Source organism: Balaenoptera musculus, chromosome 4, assembly GCF_009873245.2.
Source record: "Balaenoptera musculus isolate JJ_BM4_2016_0621 chromosome 4, mBalMus1.pri.v3, whole genome shotgun sequence".
In the NCBI taxonomy this organism is placed as follows: domain Eukaryota; kingdom Metazoa; phylum Chordata; class Mammalia; order Artiodactyla; family Balaenopteridae; genus Balaenoptera; species Balaenoptera musculus.
In genome coordinates this window covers 22,802,569-22,819,895 of record NC_045788.1, presented here as the reverse complement: position 1 = coordinate 22,819,895, position 17,327 = coordinate 22,802,569, and the positions used below count along the sequence as shown (strand labels likewise).

The following is a 17,327-nucleotide window of genomic DNA, read 5'->3' as shown; positions in this document are numbered from 1 at the left end:
TTCGAGGATTCAGACAAGCTAGGGAATCCCCAACTCCTCCTTTACTTGAGGGTTTCATATTGTCTGTTGGGGAATTTTGCTGTTTTGATTTTTTGTTGTTTTGTCTTAGAAAGAATTCTTTTACTAATTTATTTAAACATAAAGATGGACAAGTATTTTTTAAATGTCTTTGGGGGTTATTGAAGAAACATACTTTTTAAAAATATGCTTTTTATATTTGAATGACTTCAGATACATTTCTGAACCTTTTAGTGTTTCTTCTATGTCTAAGTCAATAAGAAAATTTTATCTCATTTTTAATTGAAAAATTACTACATGAACATGTTTATAAAAATTCACTTGTACCGAAGAGTATGTAATAAAAAATATTTCTCTTCTACCACAGACCCTAATCTGCCTCCCCAAAGGCACTATTCACTATTACCAGATTCCTGAGTATCAGTCCAGACATTCTTTATGCATATATATAATAAAATTCATTTCTTTTATTATTGTAAACACAAATGTGATTATGCTTTTGTATGCTTCATTTTATTTTATTCATTTATTTTTAAAATTTATTTATTTTATTTATTTTTGGCTGCGTTGGGTCTTCGTTGCTGTGCGTGGGCTTTCTCTAGTTGTGAGTGGGAGCTACTCTTCGTTGCGGTGTGCGGGCTTCTCATTGTGGTGGCTTCTCTTGTTGTAGAGCATGGGCTCTAGACGCGTGGGCCTCAGTAGTTGTGGCACACGGGCTTAGTTGCTCCACGGCATGTGGGATCTTCCCAGACCAGGGCTCGAACCTGTGTCCCCTGCATTGGCAGGCGGATTCTTAACCACTGTGCCACCAGGAAAGCCTGCATGCTTCATTTTAAATTTTATTTTCTTAACGATATTTATCTTAGAGCCTCTTTTTTAGCATGTATAAATCAATCTCACTTTTTAAAAATGGAGATAAAATTACATGCAGGGAGGGAAATACACGTCTTAAGTGTACAATTAAATTATTTTTTCCTTATCTATTGTGGAATAATTTACATACAATAAAATGTATTCATTTCAAGTGTAAAATTCAGTGAGTTTTGACAGTTGTACGCACCTGTGTCATCACCACCATAATCAAGACACAAAACATTTACATCACTCCCAAAGGGTTCTTCCTGCCTTTGTCATCCATCCCTCCCTCGCCCTCTATCCCCAGGCAACTGCTGATATGCTTTTTATCATTATAAATCAGTTTGCATTTTATTTAAATGTAGTCATTCTATATGTATTCCACAGCAATATTAAGTAACAGTAGTAACTGTAGTCATATTGAGTCTTTAATTCTTGACTTTAGTGGAAATATTTGTAGTTTTGAAACCTTAATTATGATAAAGGTTTTATTTTGAGATGATAGTAACCATAACTTAATTTTTTAATGAATGGTTATTTCTTTTTTCTTAATTAAAACAATTAGGGATGGATGCTGAATTTAATCAAATTCTGGATAGTTTCCTGAAATTTTAGGATTTTTACACTGGTTTTTTTTTTTTTTAATTTTATTTATTTATTTATTTATGGCTGTGTTGGGTCTTCGTTTCTGTGCGAGGGCTTTCTTTAGTTGGGGCAAGCGGGGGCCACTCTTCATCGCTGTGCGCGGGCCTCTCACTATCGCGGCCTCTCTTGTTGCGGAGCACAGGCTCCAGACACGCAGGCTTAGTAATTGTGGCTCACGGGCCCAGTTGCTCCGCGGCATGTGGGATCTTCCCAGACCAGGGCTCGAACCCGTGTCCCCTGCATTGGCAGGCAGATTCTCAACCACTGCACCACCAGGGAAGCCCCTACACTGGTATTAATGAATGAGGTTGGTGAGGGGGTTTTTTTACTTTTGTTTTTACCATCTTTGCTGTTTTTTTAATAACTTTTTTCCCTTTAGTCTGCAGTTCATATATGAGTCCCAGACTGGTTTCTCTTCTGGCTTTGTTATTCTTTCAGTGTCTTTGTCAACACAGACATTTCTCCCAGTAGCATATGCAGTTTGATCCTTATCCAGTGAGTACACATAGGCCTTCAAAGTTCCTGGTTCTCCAGCATCAGAACCTGGGTCCTCCTTTTTGACTGCACCCATGTCTGTCTGTGCTGGGACTCTGCCGCCTTGGTCCCATTACCCTTGAGGTGTCCTTAGGCCAGGAATGCCAAACACATTAATGTGTCAAGTCTGAATAAATACGGGAACTACTTCGATCTTAGTGTTGAGAGTAGGGAAGCAGACCGTGTCTGAGTTCTGTTACAAAGAATGCTGTGCTCGATTAGCAACGTCTGCCTTGGCAACACTCACTAGACATGTCGGGAATGGGGTATTGGGAGAAGAGGCTACGAGCTGGCCCAGATTCAGAAAGGGACAAGGGGTATATTCCATCCTCGCCTTAGGTGGTGGTCCTGCTGCCCAGGCTGCGTTGTCTCACTGGCCAGGTGGCTGGGGAGGCCGACTGAAGGCCACGAAGCTTCAAACAGCTTCCCCAGGCTCTTGGTGGAAGAGCAGAAGCCCCAAGCTAGAGGGAGCTTGGCAGGGCAGCCCAGGCAGGGCCCTAAAGGGGTGTACATGCTGCAGGCTACCCTGGCATTAGCTCCTTGTCCTCTGGAGTCAGCCTCATTCAGGCAAAGGCAGCTGGATGGCTGTCAAAGAGGTAGATGCAGCTCAGGGGTGAAAACACTTTTCCATGGCACTTACCCAGAAATAACCTTAATCTCTGGATAAACTTTCAAAAATTCCCAGTCCAAACTAAAATGGTTTACCTCCTATGTGCTACCAAGAAATCAAAATAGAATAAAAGGACAGTCTTACTTTAATCAAGTCCAGAATGAGGGCACACTGCTTTGAAAAGCACTGTCTCAGCAGAAGACACAAGGGTGTGTGTAAAAGAATGTTTCTGGAAAATACCAAAGGCACCAAACATAACCCCAACTTTGCCTTCTGCGTCCCTTCCATGCCACTCCATACCCTGGGGCAGGGAAGCCACTTTGCCCAGCTGACTCTGGGCATGTCGTAGTGCTCCATGAGCGTGTCCAGGTCTCTGTTGAGTCCTCTGCTCTCGGTTTGTGGGTTTTGGATGCTTTCTTCAGGATCCTCTCCATTTGCTGCATCTCCTCCAAGGCCACCTGGGCCGAGGTCCACTTTTCCAGGCCACACCTCTTCTCCTTGTCCTTTGTGCTCATTCCCGTCGCTTCCAGGGCGTTTGGCCTTGTCTTTGCTCGGTCATGCTGAGCTCTGCGACGCCTTTCAGCTTCAAGGGCCCCTTTTGGACCTGCTCGCAGGCCTCCGTGGCGCCCGTCTGCAGTTCGGTACCATCTTCGCAATTTTGATTAGTAGTGTTATGCTGGCTTTATAAAGTGAATTTAGAGGTTTTCTCTTTCTCTTTACTCCATCACAGATTTAATGGCATTGGATGTCTAGTTCTGTTCCCTGAAATTTTATAGAAATAGGCCTGGTGATTTGGTGGGGGGCAGAGTTTAGATAGCTTTTTCCGTTTCTTTTTTGGTAATTAGTCTGTTTACAATTGCTTTCTCCATTAAGAGTCAGTTTATTATTTTATGTTTTCTTAGAATGTCCTCCATTTCATCCATGCTCTCAAAATTATTTGCAATTATATTTCCAGAATAAAAAAAAAAAAACATCTCTTAGATTTGTTTGTATCGACCTCCTGTTTTGCAGTTGATTTCTGTTTTTATCTGTATTTAATAGTCTGTTCTCTTTCCTGAAGTTACTTTTGTGATTTCTCTACCCTGCAGACTATGATGTATACTTTATTTACTTTTATTATCTTTGTTTAGTAATGGAAGTCTTTATGGCTGTGACTTTTCCATTTATTTATGTATGTATATATGTATGTATGTATGTGGCTGCATTGGGTCTTAGTTGTGGCACGTGGGATCTTCATCGTGGCATGCGGGGTCTTTCACTGTGGTGCATGGGCTCTTCATTGTGGCATGCTGGCTTCTCTCTAGTTGTGGCACGCAGGCTCCAGAGTGCATGGGCTCAGTAGTTGCGGTGTGCGGGCTTAGTTGCCCTGCGGCATGTGGGATCTTCGTTCCCTGACCAGGGATCGAACCCTGCCTCCTCTGCATTGGAAGGCCGATTCTCAACCACTGGACCACCAGGGAAGTCCCACCTTTTCCTCTTGTGCATGGCTTTAGCCATATCCCATTGATTCCGATATGTTATTCTTTAGGTATTCTGTAACTTTGATTTTAATTTCCTCTTTGACCCAAGAATTGCATTAGAAAAGTTTCTTATAGTTCCAGGTGGTAGGAATTTTTGTTCATTGTCATGAATTTTTACCTTTATTACCTATGATCAGAAATTGTGAGTTGAACTTTTTCCTTTTTGGGGGGATTGCTTTGAGATTTTTCTTGTGAGCCATTATGCAGTGATTTCTTTTTCTTTTAATTTCCCTGGGCACTTGAAAAAAAAAAGTATATGACATTCTGATTTTCAGTGAGCTTCAGAGTTCTCTAAACGGTCTCCCAGCCCCCGTGCGACCTGGCCCAGCATTACCTCTCATCTCCTACTATCCACTCCCTCAGTTCCTACACTCCAGCCACAGATTTCGTGGATATGCTCCTAATCAAGCCATTGCACTCGCTGTTTCCTTTGCCTGGAATTCTGTTTGCTGGGGATCAATATGGTTTCTCTCTCCTCTCCACCGAATCTTCACTCAGCTGTCACTACAATGAGGCATTTCTTCCTAGCACTTCTCAACATGTAACATACACACATTTTTACTAAATACCCACCCCACTCCCAAATATAAGCAAGGGTTGGGTTTTTTTTCTGTTTATTCACTGCTTTGTTGTTTTTTTCTGATAATTTGGAAGGTTTGTAGTCTGTAGTTCTTTAATTGTTTGTTTTTGTTGTTTTTTTTACAACTTTAAGTAACTTCAGTATTTTATTTCTTATCACCTGTAGACCAATATCTGCTGATTATGGAGGGAAAAATAAATCAATATGCCTATTATTTATTCCCATCTCCCAGTTTTCCCCTCTACCACAGGATTCAGATTGAATATATTAGTGGCAGTTGTTAAAAGAATATTATTATTATTGTTGTTTTTATGACTTTAAATGAATATATTGTGCCAAAATTGGTACTTAGTTCATCCGCTTTGAATTCATGCCCCTTCCAATATCAAAGAGGAGGAAACCAGCAGACTTCCTTTGCTGCCTCCTTCTGATATTTGTTGTTGTATTATCATTATTTCTACAGTGTCAGGATTTCTAATATTTACATTCAGTCCTATAACTTAAATCTCCCATTTATTTAAGTTTAGTTCTATACTTAAATTGATTCAGTGCTCCACCATCCTTTATTTTCATAGATTGATTGGCTTTGGTTCTTATGACCCACCTGGGCACAGTGAGATAAGGGGCTTTTCCACAATGTAAGTTAACACAGTTTCCTTCATTAAGAAAGTCTTGCTAACCTCCCCCCCCACCCCCCCAAAAAAAAGTCAGTTGAACTAAACAGTGTGTGTAGTGATCTGTGTGATTATATTTTGGTGCAAGTTCACTATTTTCATTGTATATTAGTAATAGTTCGCAGGTCAGCACTAGTGCATGGACCACGTTTTGAGAAGCGCTGTTTACTAGAGCTTAAAACATGGGTCCTGGACTTTTCAAAGTCTGATATCCTCCTGGGCACTGCACGGCCTTAGCCACTTTAACTTCATTACGCCTTTCTCATATATGTACTATTATTGTCATGTATGTTAGTTCTATATATATTCTAGACTCTACAAGATATTGTTTTATACAGCGAGTATTGAGATTTACCTTTTGAGTTGGTCTTCATTCCATCCTATATCTCCAAGCTCCCATCTTAGATTATCTTTCTTTTACCTAAAGAAGGCCCTTTAGTATTGTTTAATTTAGATCTGTGGGTAACATAATCTTTATTTTTAAGATTGTTTTATGTTTTAGATTGCTTGAAAGTATCTAGTTCATCTTTACCTTTGAAGGATACTTTCACTGTGTGTACAGTTCTTTCAGGACTTTGAAGATATTATAATAATATTAATTAACTATTCTAATATCCTGTGACTGTATCTTAACCTTTAAAATTTATGACTCAATAAAAATATTTTTTAGCAGGCTTATGACCAGAAGAACATTAGGCGAAGAGTTTATGATGCTTTAAATGTGTTAATGGCAATGAACATAATTTCAAAGGAAAAAAAAGAAATCAAGTGGATTGGCTTGCCTACCAATTCTGCTCAGGAATGTCAAAACCTGGAGGTAAGTGAGGAAAGTCTGTTTCCAGATAGTAGTTTGCTTTCTTTTACATCGGAGACATTTTAATTTAGAAATATAATCACATAGTATTAAAATATTCCTAATTGTTTGTTCATGTATAGTATGCCCTTTTTTTAGCAGATTCTTCTATGTAGAATTTTAGAACTGGAAGGAGATTTAGAGAAGTCTAGTCTGACTCATGTCCTGATGAAACCGAGGGACAGAGAAATTAAATGACTTGATTTTTACTGTTTTTTTGGAGATCTTTATTTTATTCTAATTTCATTCTGAGCACTCTACTAATAAATGTTTGGTGACTCGTGTGATAGAAATGCTCTCTTATTTGATGAAATGTTTGCTGTATCCATCCAAAAAAATGGATCAAGTTGGCTGTTTATTTCTTGTATTTAACCTTTGACTCTAGAATCAGTGGCAACAGAATGGTATGGTATTTCATTTGAATCCTTATTGGAATGTTCAGCTTACACGAATTTGTGGATGATATATGCCAAAACATTGTTTATTCTGTTGAGTTTAATCATTAGACAAAATCTTTCCTAAGTGAGCATGTGTCCTGACATACTATTTCTAAATTGATTTGACATAATTTTACCGTCATGGCCATTGAAGGTAATAGACCAAGGCTGACTACAGCTTTAGAGGTGAATATGGTTGATTTCGTGTTTTTTTTAGTCCCTTTTTCCCTCCAGCAAATCAAAAAATTTTGGTATTATTACACTTGTGGATGGAGGGAGAAACCAGGCAGTCATCAGAAGTTCTAGAATAATGTTCTTCATGTGCTGCAGTGGATATGTCCTTTTTTCTCCTCCTGATAGAGTGAAATTTGAGGGTTATATTAATTACCAGTAATATTAAGCCGATCACAAAGACTCAGGAAGCAGTAATCTATTAGCATCTACCATGTGCTTAAACAAAGATTATACGAGACAAAATCTCTGACCCCAAGGAGCTTTCATACTAATTGAGGAGAACAGAAAGGTAAAAGGAGTTAACCAGAAATGTGATGACTCCTGCGAAAGGAGTATGTACAGATTCTCTGGAAAGGGAGATAAGGGAGGGCTTTACCAAGAAAAAGACATCCCTGTGCTCAGTCCTCAGGGAGGAGTAGGAGTTTGCCAAGTGGTTTAGGGCAGGGAGGGCTCTCCAGGCAGAGGCACTGCCCGGGCTGAGGCAGGTTGAAGAGGGCATGCCCGCAGCGGGTGTGACCAGGGTACAGGCGAGGAGAGGGGGCATAGGTTTCTGGGTGCTAAAGCAGTAGGGACCTGATCCCATCAACAACCGAAGCTGCTGGAGAATGATAAGGAAGAGGGCTGAGGGCGTGTGTTCGAAAGGGTCACTCTACTAGTGGGTTGGAAGTCGAACTGACAGGAAGATGAGGAGGGAAAGTGAGGGCGGCTGGGTGGGAGCGGGGCTGAGCTCTGGCTGTGGCAGTGAGGCTGGAGAAGTGTCTTAGAGGCAGCATCAGTACAGCTTGGCCGGGCTGGGTGCAGAGCATGAGGGGCACATGGGGGCTGCCCTGTCACAGCTTCAGACACAGGGGGAGCCCCCTGCAGCATCTTTTCAAACGGGGGAGAGCCCAGATTTTACAGTGGGTCTTCAGTGTTTTAGGATTCAAGTGTGGTAGTGGTTAGAAGGCACCATGAGAGAAACTCTCGGTGCGGACTAGATGGGGAGCAAACAGGAAAGACGCTGCTTAGTTCCCTGGCGGTCCAGCGGTCAGGACTCGGCGCTCTCACTGCTGTGGTCCCGGCTTCCATCCCTGGTTGGGGAACTAAGATCCTGCAAGCCACGCGGTGCAGCCGAAACAGACAAACAAACAAAACATATTTATGGGACTTCCCTGGTGGTCCAGTGGTTAAGACTCCGCGCGTCTGGTTGGGGAACTAAGATCCTGCATGCCACAAGGCGCGGCCCAAAAAAAAAAAAAAGAAAAAGAAATACGCTGCTGGAGTAGATAAGAAAAATGTCTTATTAGATGTCGTTGGCTTTTGCCCAAAGACACAGTGAGGAATTCATCTACGGGAAATTCAGACCCCAATATATGTTTTCTAGGTAGCTGTGAGAGTGAGGAAAATAATAGTTATTTGAAGCTGGGAGATTTGTCCCATAAGCATGTTTCTTACAACAACTAGGGATTTCGTATTGAATATGTAGTCTCTCTGTATTAGCAGCTGTGACCGTTTAAAAGGCAGTTAAACGGAGATCTTAAATGAGATCTTACCTCATTCTTGGCGGTTCATAGAGCAAAGGAATTAATAATAGGGTCTCTGAAACCAGGTGGCTTAGGTTCAAATCCTGGCTCTTGCCACTCACCAGCTGTGTGACCTTGGGCAGTTACTTAACCCTCTCTGTGCCTCCATTTCCTTACTGCAGAAGGGGTAACAGCAGTACTTACCTCTAGGGTTTTGTGAAGACGAATTAAGAGAACATGTGTCCAGGGTTCAGCGGAGTGCTGGCAAGTAGAGTAGGTATTCACCGCGTGTTAGCTGTTACTCTGATTAGCACTTCTGTAATGAATAGCAACAGGTACTGCAGAGCAAGTGTTCACTAAGGGGATGGTTGTCGTTATGATGGCAGTTGCCACAGTTCTGCTGTCTTGCCTGCTTGCTTACCCAACCCCAGAAGGTGTGATTTGCCTTTATTGATGTTCGTAGTTAAAACGGCTTGAGTGTCTCTAAAGAAAATTCTCGATATCTCAGAACTGGGACCTGAAAAGCGAGCAGTACTTTCTACTCTGCATATGTTCATTGCTATTTTGTAACCTGTGTTTTAAAGATAGAGAAGCAGAGGCGGATAGAACGGATAAAGCAGAAGCGGGCCCAGCTTCAGGAACTTCTCCTGCAGGTAAAGAAGCGGGGATGTGTTTCATTACCTTCTCTACCTGTATTCTGCCCTCTCTCCTTACTTGCTTTGAGTCAGCGTTTTCTGCTTTGGGTGCCTTTGAGTATCTGGTGGGGCTGTGCTAGGGCAGCCTCCGCCACGCCCGAGCTCATCACCGTGCTCACGACCTGCCTGCCCCATCTCTCGCCGACATCAGGGGGCCTCACAGCAGCTCTAACGTGGAACATATTATGCAACAGTTTACTTTTGACTCTTATCCTTACTCTGAACAGAAATTATTTTAGCCCTTATTTGGAACATCAAGGAGTAAGGCTAGTTAAATTTTAGGCGCTTTGAGTAAAATAATCTAATCCACCTGTAATATTTATTATCTGTAAGTGACATTATAACATAATAAGCTTTGTAGAAATACCAAAACTTAAAATGCATTTCTGTTTAGGAAAATTAAATTTTACAGTGTAATAAGGATCCCTGTATTTATGCTTTTTTTTTTGATAACTGTCTAGAATCTGGGTAGTTTAAAAAAAATATCATAGAGGCCTTGTATAAAATCATGTGAGGTAAAATCACAGGGTAGATGGACCTTTTTTTCCCTATTTTTGGTAATTGCAGTTGGTGTAAAAATTCACTTTGAGCAGTACAGAGAGTCATTTTCAGTCCAATCAGAAAGACTTTGTAAAATGAGCCAGCGAGTCTTTATACTTTTGTTTTTAATCAGCAAATTATCCTTATATGAAAAGCTTTCAACCAATCATGAAATCCATGTGGATTTGAACAACCATAGGTCCTATTTCACTTTGGGTGTAATCTACTTTTCAGAAACAAAGGAAGCAATAAATTACCAAATAATTGCAACTTTTTTTTTTTTCCCCCCTAAAATACTCACTTTGTCTCATGGACAGAATGGGTTAAGTATTCCTACACGTTCCCAGATTTTTGTTTTTCACTTTCTAGACGTGTATTTCTTTTTCTTTGTTCGTTTGTGTTTCACATTTACGTGCACATCAGAGAGGAAGGAGAAGACCTCGGAGCCCTTCCACAGCTGCGTGTGGTCTGGGGAGGAAGGAGGGGAGGAAGCGGGGCAGGGGAGCACCAGTAGACGGAACAGAGGCTCCCCCAGCACAGGCAGCCCCCCCCCCCCCCCCGTGATGTCCCTCCTCACTAGGCACCGCCTTCTGGCTGCTCTGCGTGCATCTCGCGCTGGCCCCTGTGGGAACTACCTCTGGACCAGGCGTCTTCTGTACTTTTCATACTGGATTTCCAAAGTAGGCTTTGTTGGAAGAGAGCATTCTGCAGCTTACAAGAAAAACAAAACTTGAAAGCTGACAGTTGCTTCCTGTGCTGCCCCCCGTACAGCTCTGCCTGCTGAGAGACCTGGCCTGCCTCGCCGTCACCTTCCCCGGCTGCCCCTCTGTCGTCCCTGTCCCCGCAGTGTCTGCAGTATTTCCCTCCCAACTCACAGGCCCTAAAACCCTGTGCTAGGCCTTCCTCACATTTCCTCAAAACCCTCATGGAACATTCTGGAGCTTGATTTTTGGCATATGTTATTCTAAAAACCTGTTTACCCGTATGCCTGTAATTACCTGTTTATCAGAAAGACTTGCGCTGGGCAAAATCGCCCTCATGTATGTGGGGCTTTCCCATCCCTAGATGGCCAGCACAGAGGATGGACTGGAATATTTTTTCCCCTGTTTATCTTTATACAATGAACATTGCTTTTTTTTAATTTTTAAAGTCCTAAGTTTCTTTTTTCTCTACTGTCTCTCAAAGTAAATGTTTATGGAAGATTTCAACCCAGGCATAACCTAGCTGTCAACATTTATAAAAGCAAGTCTCTCTAAACATTAAAATGAAACCCCAAGAATAACTTCTAATCTTCTGGTAGACATATAGCTTATTTCTTCCTCGTAAAATTAAGCAAGTTGTCCCTAAACAAGAAAAATTTGCCTCGCTGTGGCTAAGCTAGCTTAATTTTTTTTAACAAGTTAAGGTCACAGCTACTGACATCAACATGACCCAGGTCACTTTTACTTACATGGCACCACTTCTGTTTCATCCTTGGTGATGTGGGAGAGGAATGGGGTGAGTAGATTCTGCCTACAGGTAATCTAGATGCCCTACTTCTGTCTGTATCATTGTCCCTTCCAGCCAGTAAATCTTCTCCAGAGCTACTAATGCAGGGCAAAATGAATGTCTGAATAACACCTGAAGCTGCTTAGCCTCTGAAATAGATGTTAATGAGCCTGGAAAAGAACAACAGGCTGAAGGAAATCAATCAAAGGGCAACAAATAAGGAAATCGATTTAAAACAAATGGGAAATGATTTTTCTTTTTACTATCCAAATAACATTATATATGTATTCACAGTGCTTTGCACAAGAAAAATCTTTGATGCTATTAAATGTACACAGTATTTAACAATGAATCATACATATATAAAAACTTTTACTTACCGCTGTTTATATTCCCCCCTCTACCGAGGCCCTCCCATGGCACTAGGACCACAAAGCTAGGAAGAGTATGGGAGTGTCTCCGAGATGCTTTTTCTAGAAGAGTAAGGAAGCTAGGCAGAAGTATTCAAACATATAATTCTTTTTCCCAATGTTAGAGTTTCAGCATATTTTTCCTCTATTAAGTGAACTAAGCATTGAATATAAAATAGCCTTAGTTTGTTAGCAGCAGAAAAGAACAAATTAATAAGTATGACTTAAGTAATGTTTGGTAATGAATGGTGTTGACAGTGGTGGTTCTGGACACACTGTCAGGGCTAGAATAAATTGGTTTCCCTTCTGTTTTGTGCATTTTAAAAGAGTAAAATGTTTACTTTCTAGGGAGATAGCACCCAGCCATTTTAAGATGACAGTAATTTTAATCAAGCTTCAGTTAAGGCCCAGGACCTAAAATAAACACTCGTAGGGTAAGGTTGCTAAAACATAGAAAATAATTTAAATGCATCACTACTGGGTGAGAAGAGGGAACACGCTGATGGAAGGGTTGAAAGGCTGTGACTTCAGGAGCTTTTTAAACCAGTATCTGTTCCACAAGCAGATGAAAGACTTCGGCTGCGTAAGGTCTTTCTAGCTGTGGAATTCTGAGATACATTTGCCTTATTTAAAGGGGGGTGGGGGGGCTTCCCTGGTGGTGCAGTGGTTGAGAATCCGCCTGCCAGTGCAAGGGACACGGGTCCGATCCCTGGTCCGGGAAGATCCCACATGCTGCGGAGCAACTAAGCCCGTGCGCCACAACTACTGAGCCCGTGCGCAGCAACGAAGACCCAACAAAGCCAAAAATAAATAAAATAAAATTTTTTAATAAATAAAATAAAAGGGGGTGGCAGGGTCTCTTTCTTTGACTTTTGATTAATGGTTATAACTAAAAGTAGGAGCAAGATTCATTGTAAAGATTCAGGCCTTATATACCTTATAATCAATGCTAAGCCTCAGTTCCCTCATCTGGAAAATATCAGGTGGGGAGGGGCTTGGACCAGATTCCAAACTGTGCCCTAAAGATGCTTAGAAGTTCTGGGAAGGAACCTAAGCGGTGAATGAGGGCAGAGCTGGCCGGGCTCAGGACTCAGCTCCAGTGCAGCCAACCAGAGTGAGGATGCTTTCATCTGTTTTATAAACAGTGGGTGTCCCAGAAGATTTCATTTGAAGAAACCGTTCTGTGGCTTTATAAAGTTTGCATATTTCTGGGCTAGACAATCTAAGGGGCGTATTTAACCCTAAACTCTCAGGAGTCTGTGTTAGATAAACAGAAAACAAGTCCTTTCGCTGTATCACTCTTAAGAAGAGTTGCAGGTGCCACTGGCTCTCCCAGATTTGTAAGATCCTGTTTCTATGTTTGATGGAAACTATGGGCCCCATTTTTTGTATTAGGATATGTTTGACACCATTTAAATGTATACTTTTTTCCCTCGAAATACATTTATTGAGTTGGATCATTCTAATCTTTTTTCTTAAATGTTTAATTAACTCGTAGGTGAAGGGCCTCTTTAAATGCTCTAATTTTAAACTATATTTTAAATGTATTTAATTCATTTAGTTCCAACTCACTTATCCACGTTAAATAACTATATGTGTAATTTTGTTGATCATTACAGCAAATCGCTTTCAAAAACCTGGTACAGAGAAATCGGCAAAATGAACAGCAGAACCAGGGCCCTCCAGCTCTGAATTCCACCATTCAGCTGCCATTTATAATCATCAATACAAGCAGAAAAACAGTCATAGACTGCAGCATCTCCAGTGACAAGTAAGTGGAGAACCAGCGGCAGAGGGCAGGGCTGACCTTCTGTTAACCTGATTCCTATCATTTGCAAAATAAAGAAGGTTGTACCCATTATCTGAGCCCACCAAGGCTAACTTCCTTGGGGCTCATGCAACAGCTTTTCAGACGTGGAGTGCTGTCATCTAGTAGCGCTTGCTTCCTCATTCACCCTCCGCAGCCCCCTCTCTTGAGCCTGGCACTGTGCTGCCGGTGCTACAGGCATACTGGTGCCCAAGCCAGGATGTGCATGTATGTACACGCATGTGGTGTAAGTCTGGGCAAGTCACTGCAGTAAAGTAGAGCATCACTAGGGTCTGGGACAAGGTAGGTTCACTAGTGATTACTGTCATCATTTATGGTGGAAATAGTTGAGATCAACCTGTGGCACTAAAGCCGTTGTTTCTTTTGCTATATCATATTTGAGTGTGCTTCTGTTCATAATGAATGAATAGACATGAAAGTGCTAGATGCATTCTCTGCTTGCTTGCTTTCCTATTATAACTTGAAGTTTGTACTTTTTATGACCTTCATTCATTTTACAAACCCCCAACCTCTGGCAACCACCAGTCTGTTCTCTGCATCTATAAGTTCGGTTTTTAAGATACACATATAAGGTCCATCATCCATGTTATTGCAAATGGCAGAATTTCCTTCTTTTTTTATGGCTGAGTATTCCATTTTCTAAGTACACCACATTTTCTTTATCCACCCATCCAATGATGGACACAGGTTGTTTCCATGCCTCGGCTATTATAAATCATGCTGCAATCCATGAACATGGGAGTACAGATATCTTTTCAGGATACTTACTTCATTTCCTTTAGACGTATACCCAGAAGTGGGATTGCTGGATCATATGATAGTTCTATTTTTAATTTTTTGAGAAACCTCCATACTGTTTTCCAGTGGCTGCACCAGTTTACATTCCCACCAGCATGTTTTTCATTTTAACTAAGATTGATGGCAATATTTATCATAGTAAGTGAGAAATAGCAGTTTTCAAGATACAGAATTTATTTGTAACTTATTTTACCCTTCGTGGAAACAGTAGTGGTCTTCAGGCTGTGACCAGTATCGAGGTCGTTAAGGGCATAGGGTACAGAGTGAGGCAGACACAAGTGTGGGTTGTGGCTCCCCCATTTAACTGCTTCAAAGCTCTGTGTCCAAAGAACAAATGGGGATGATACCAGGGCCTCTGTCACTTCCTTAGCCTTGTTGTGAGGATGAAATAATATTATGCCTCTAAGAGGTCTGACTCATGGAAAGTGCTTTGTAAATATTAGCTACTTTTCCAAGGAGTCAGCATATAACTTATCATCCAAATTGGGACACGTTTGAGAGCAAAAGAGGGCTCAGTAACCACATCGGTGCCAGAGGCATAGCCTAGGACTGTCCTGGGGACTGGAACTTCTAGTCTCTTAGAGCTACTGCATCACCGTGGGGCTTTACCGTTCCTGGTTTTTCCCACTCTTTTCTCTGGCAGTGTTGCTTCCCTGTCTTGATTGCATACAGAGATTATGGGTCACTTAAATAAGAAGGAACCAAAAAAAAGAAGAAAAAGAAGAGTAAGAGAAACAACAGGGATTTCTAGAGTATTTGGTAATTAAGGCTATAGACACAAGTAGAAATAGTAGGGACCGTGCGGGCTGTGACGTCAGAAGATGCATTTTGCAATCTTTCCTCTAGTTGTATAGTTTCTTAACTTCCCTGAGATCTCATTTCTTCCTCTGTAAAAACAAGAATTAAAGTATTTAACTTGCTGGTTTACAGACGTTAAATTCATAAAGGACCAGCCCAAATGGTAGATGTATTATTATTCACACACTTAAAATTCTTTACAGAAACATGTGTCTGCAAGGACTTGTCACATATTCTCATAAATCTGAGAATTATAGAGAATGGTTAACATATTTTCGGGAAAAACAGACTGTTAGAATTCTAGTTATTCTCTCTAGTTAGTCTCTTGTTTAGTGGGAAATCATTAAAATTCTCTTCTTTGGTTAATCTTTGAGGTCTAAAAGAGTAGCAGGAAAGCGTGGGGACCAGAGACCTAAGGGAATTACGGATTCTTGTCCTTCCTGGGTGGTTACTGACTCGTGCCCTTTCCTCGCCCTCCCCTGAGTGGAGGGAAGGAGGCTCTGAGCTGCTTGTAGGAGCTTGTTATTCAAGGCCGGGTGCAAAAGCCTGGTCTTTCAGTTACTTTGGTGATGCAATCCTTTCCCCTTAGCCAGGAGGCTTTCCCACAATGACGATTACATTTAGGAAACCTTCAGCTTTTAACGTATGCCTGCCTGAGGTCACCCCTGGGGCAGGCATCCACTCCAGATTTTGTGTGGTTTCTTTTTTTTCTGAATTTCTGTGAATGTACTTATTTAAATTCATATACTTCAGATTACTTAAATGTGGCATTGTGCTTTAAGTTTTAAATTTTGCCCTTAAGATCTAGCATAAAAAGTTTTACCCCTACGTGACTGTAATAGAATTTCATGACAACGTAAGCCCACCCCTGTCCCAGAACTTTGCCTGCACTCTGTCCCTGAGGGGCTGAGGCTCTGGGTGATGGTGCTGCAGGGCATAGCCTGGGAGTCAGATGGACTGTTTCTTCTTACAGTCACCTCTTTATTGAAAGCCTGTGCCAGGCAGCTGGGCATCCTGATTTGGTACTTTACAGAAACGTTTGGAAACGCGCTATGTGTTATATATGACACTTTTTTCTTGTGGCGTTTTTACTCCTTAGGCCCTCAAGACAGGATTTGGGGGTTGGTTAGTTTGTGAAAAGTCTTCCATTTTCTGCTCATCTAAGGTATGGTGTAGCTAACACTTGACTCATGAAAATGAAGTAAGCATCCAACATGCTTTTTCCTCGACCCTAGTTAGGCCAACTCATAGTAGGAAAGTTAGATATTAAATTGGAAAGGCTTTCTTTGCGTTTTTTTTTTTTTTTAATGACTGCTTTGCTTGCTTTATTTGTTTTTATTGAAGTATAGTTGACATACAATATTATGTTAGTTTCAGGTGTACAACATAGGGATTTGACATTTGCATGCATTACAAAATGATCACCGTAATAAGTCTAGTAACCATCTTTCCCTGTATAAACGTATTACAATATTATTGACCATATTCCTTATGCTATATATTATATCCCCATGGCTTACTTTATAATTGGAGGTTTGTACCTTTTAATCCCCTTCACTTATTTCACCCACCACCTTCAGCCCCTCCCATCCGGCAACAGACCACCCATTTGTTCTCTATGAATCTATTTTTATTTGTTTCATTTTTTTAGATTCCACATATAAGTGAGATCATATGATATTTGTCTTTCTCTGCCTGGCTTATTTCATTTAGCATAATACCCTCTAGATCTATCCATGTTGTCGCAAACAGCAAGTTTTTTGTTTTGTTTTTTTTATGGATGACTAGTAATATTCCTCTGTGTTTTTGTATGTGTGTGTACATACCACATCTTTATTCGTTCATCTATTGATGGACACTTCAGTTGCTTCCATATCATGGCTACTGTAAATAATGCTTCAGTGAACATTGGGTGTGCACTTTATCTTTTTGAATTAGTGTTTTTGTTTTCTTCAGGTAAATACCTAGAAGTGGAATTGCTGGATTGTACGGTAGTCTATTTTTAATTTTTTGAGGAAACCTCCATACTATTTTCCATAGTGGCTGCACCAATTTACACTCCCAGCAACAGTGCACAAGGGCTCCCTTTTCTCCACACCCTCTCCAGCATTTGTTATTTGTTGTCTTTTTGATGATAGCCATTCTGACAGGTGTGAGGTGATACCTTATTGTGGTTTTGATTTGCATTTTCCTGATGATTAGCGATGTTGAGCATCTTTTCGTGTGTCTTTTGTTCACCTGTATATCTACTTTGGAAAAATGCCTACATGGAAAGGCTTCCTTAATATTTTATCTTTTGTGACAAAGT

At 41.0% G+C, this 17,327-nt stretch overlaps 1 protein-coding gene across 10 annotated transcripts in view; it reads left to right on the top strand.

Moving 5' to 3' along the window:
* TFDP2 (transcription factor Dp-2) overlaps positions 1-17,327 on the top strand; it is a 174,309-nt gene that overhangs the window by 151,013 nt on the left and 5,969 nt on the right. For 7 of the 10 annotated variants that reach the window (XM_036849902.1, XM_036849899.1, XM_036849896.1 and 4 more), the window contains 3 exons: positions 6,107-6,253; positions 9,047-9,115; positions 13,215-13,366. In XM_036849902.1, the coding sequence (XP_036705797.1) occupies positions 6,107-6,253; positions 9,047-9,115; positions 13,215-13,366 (368 nt within the window). The remainder of the gene's footprint in view (positions 1-6,106; positions 6,254-9,046; positions 9,116-13,214; positions 13,367-17,327) is intronic. The other 3 variants (XM_036849897.1, XM_036849906.1, XM_036849905.1) reach the window with 1 other exon arrangement.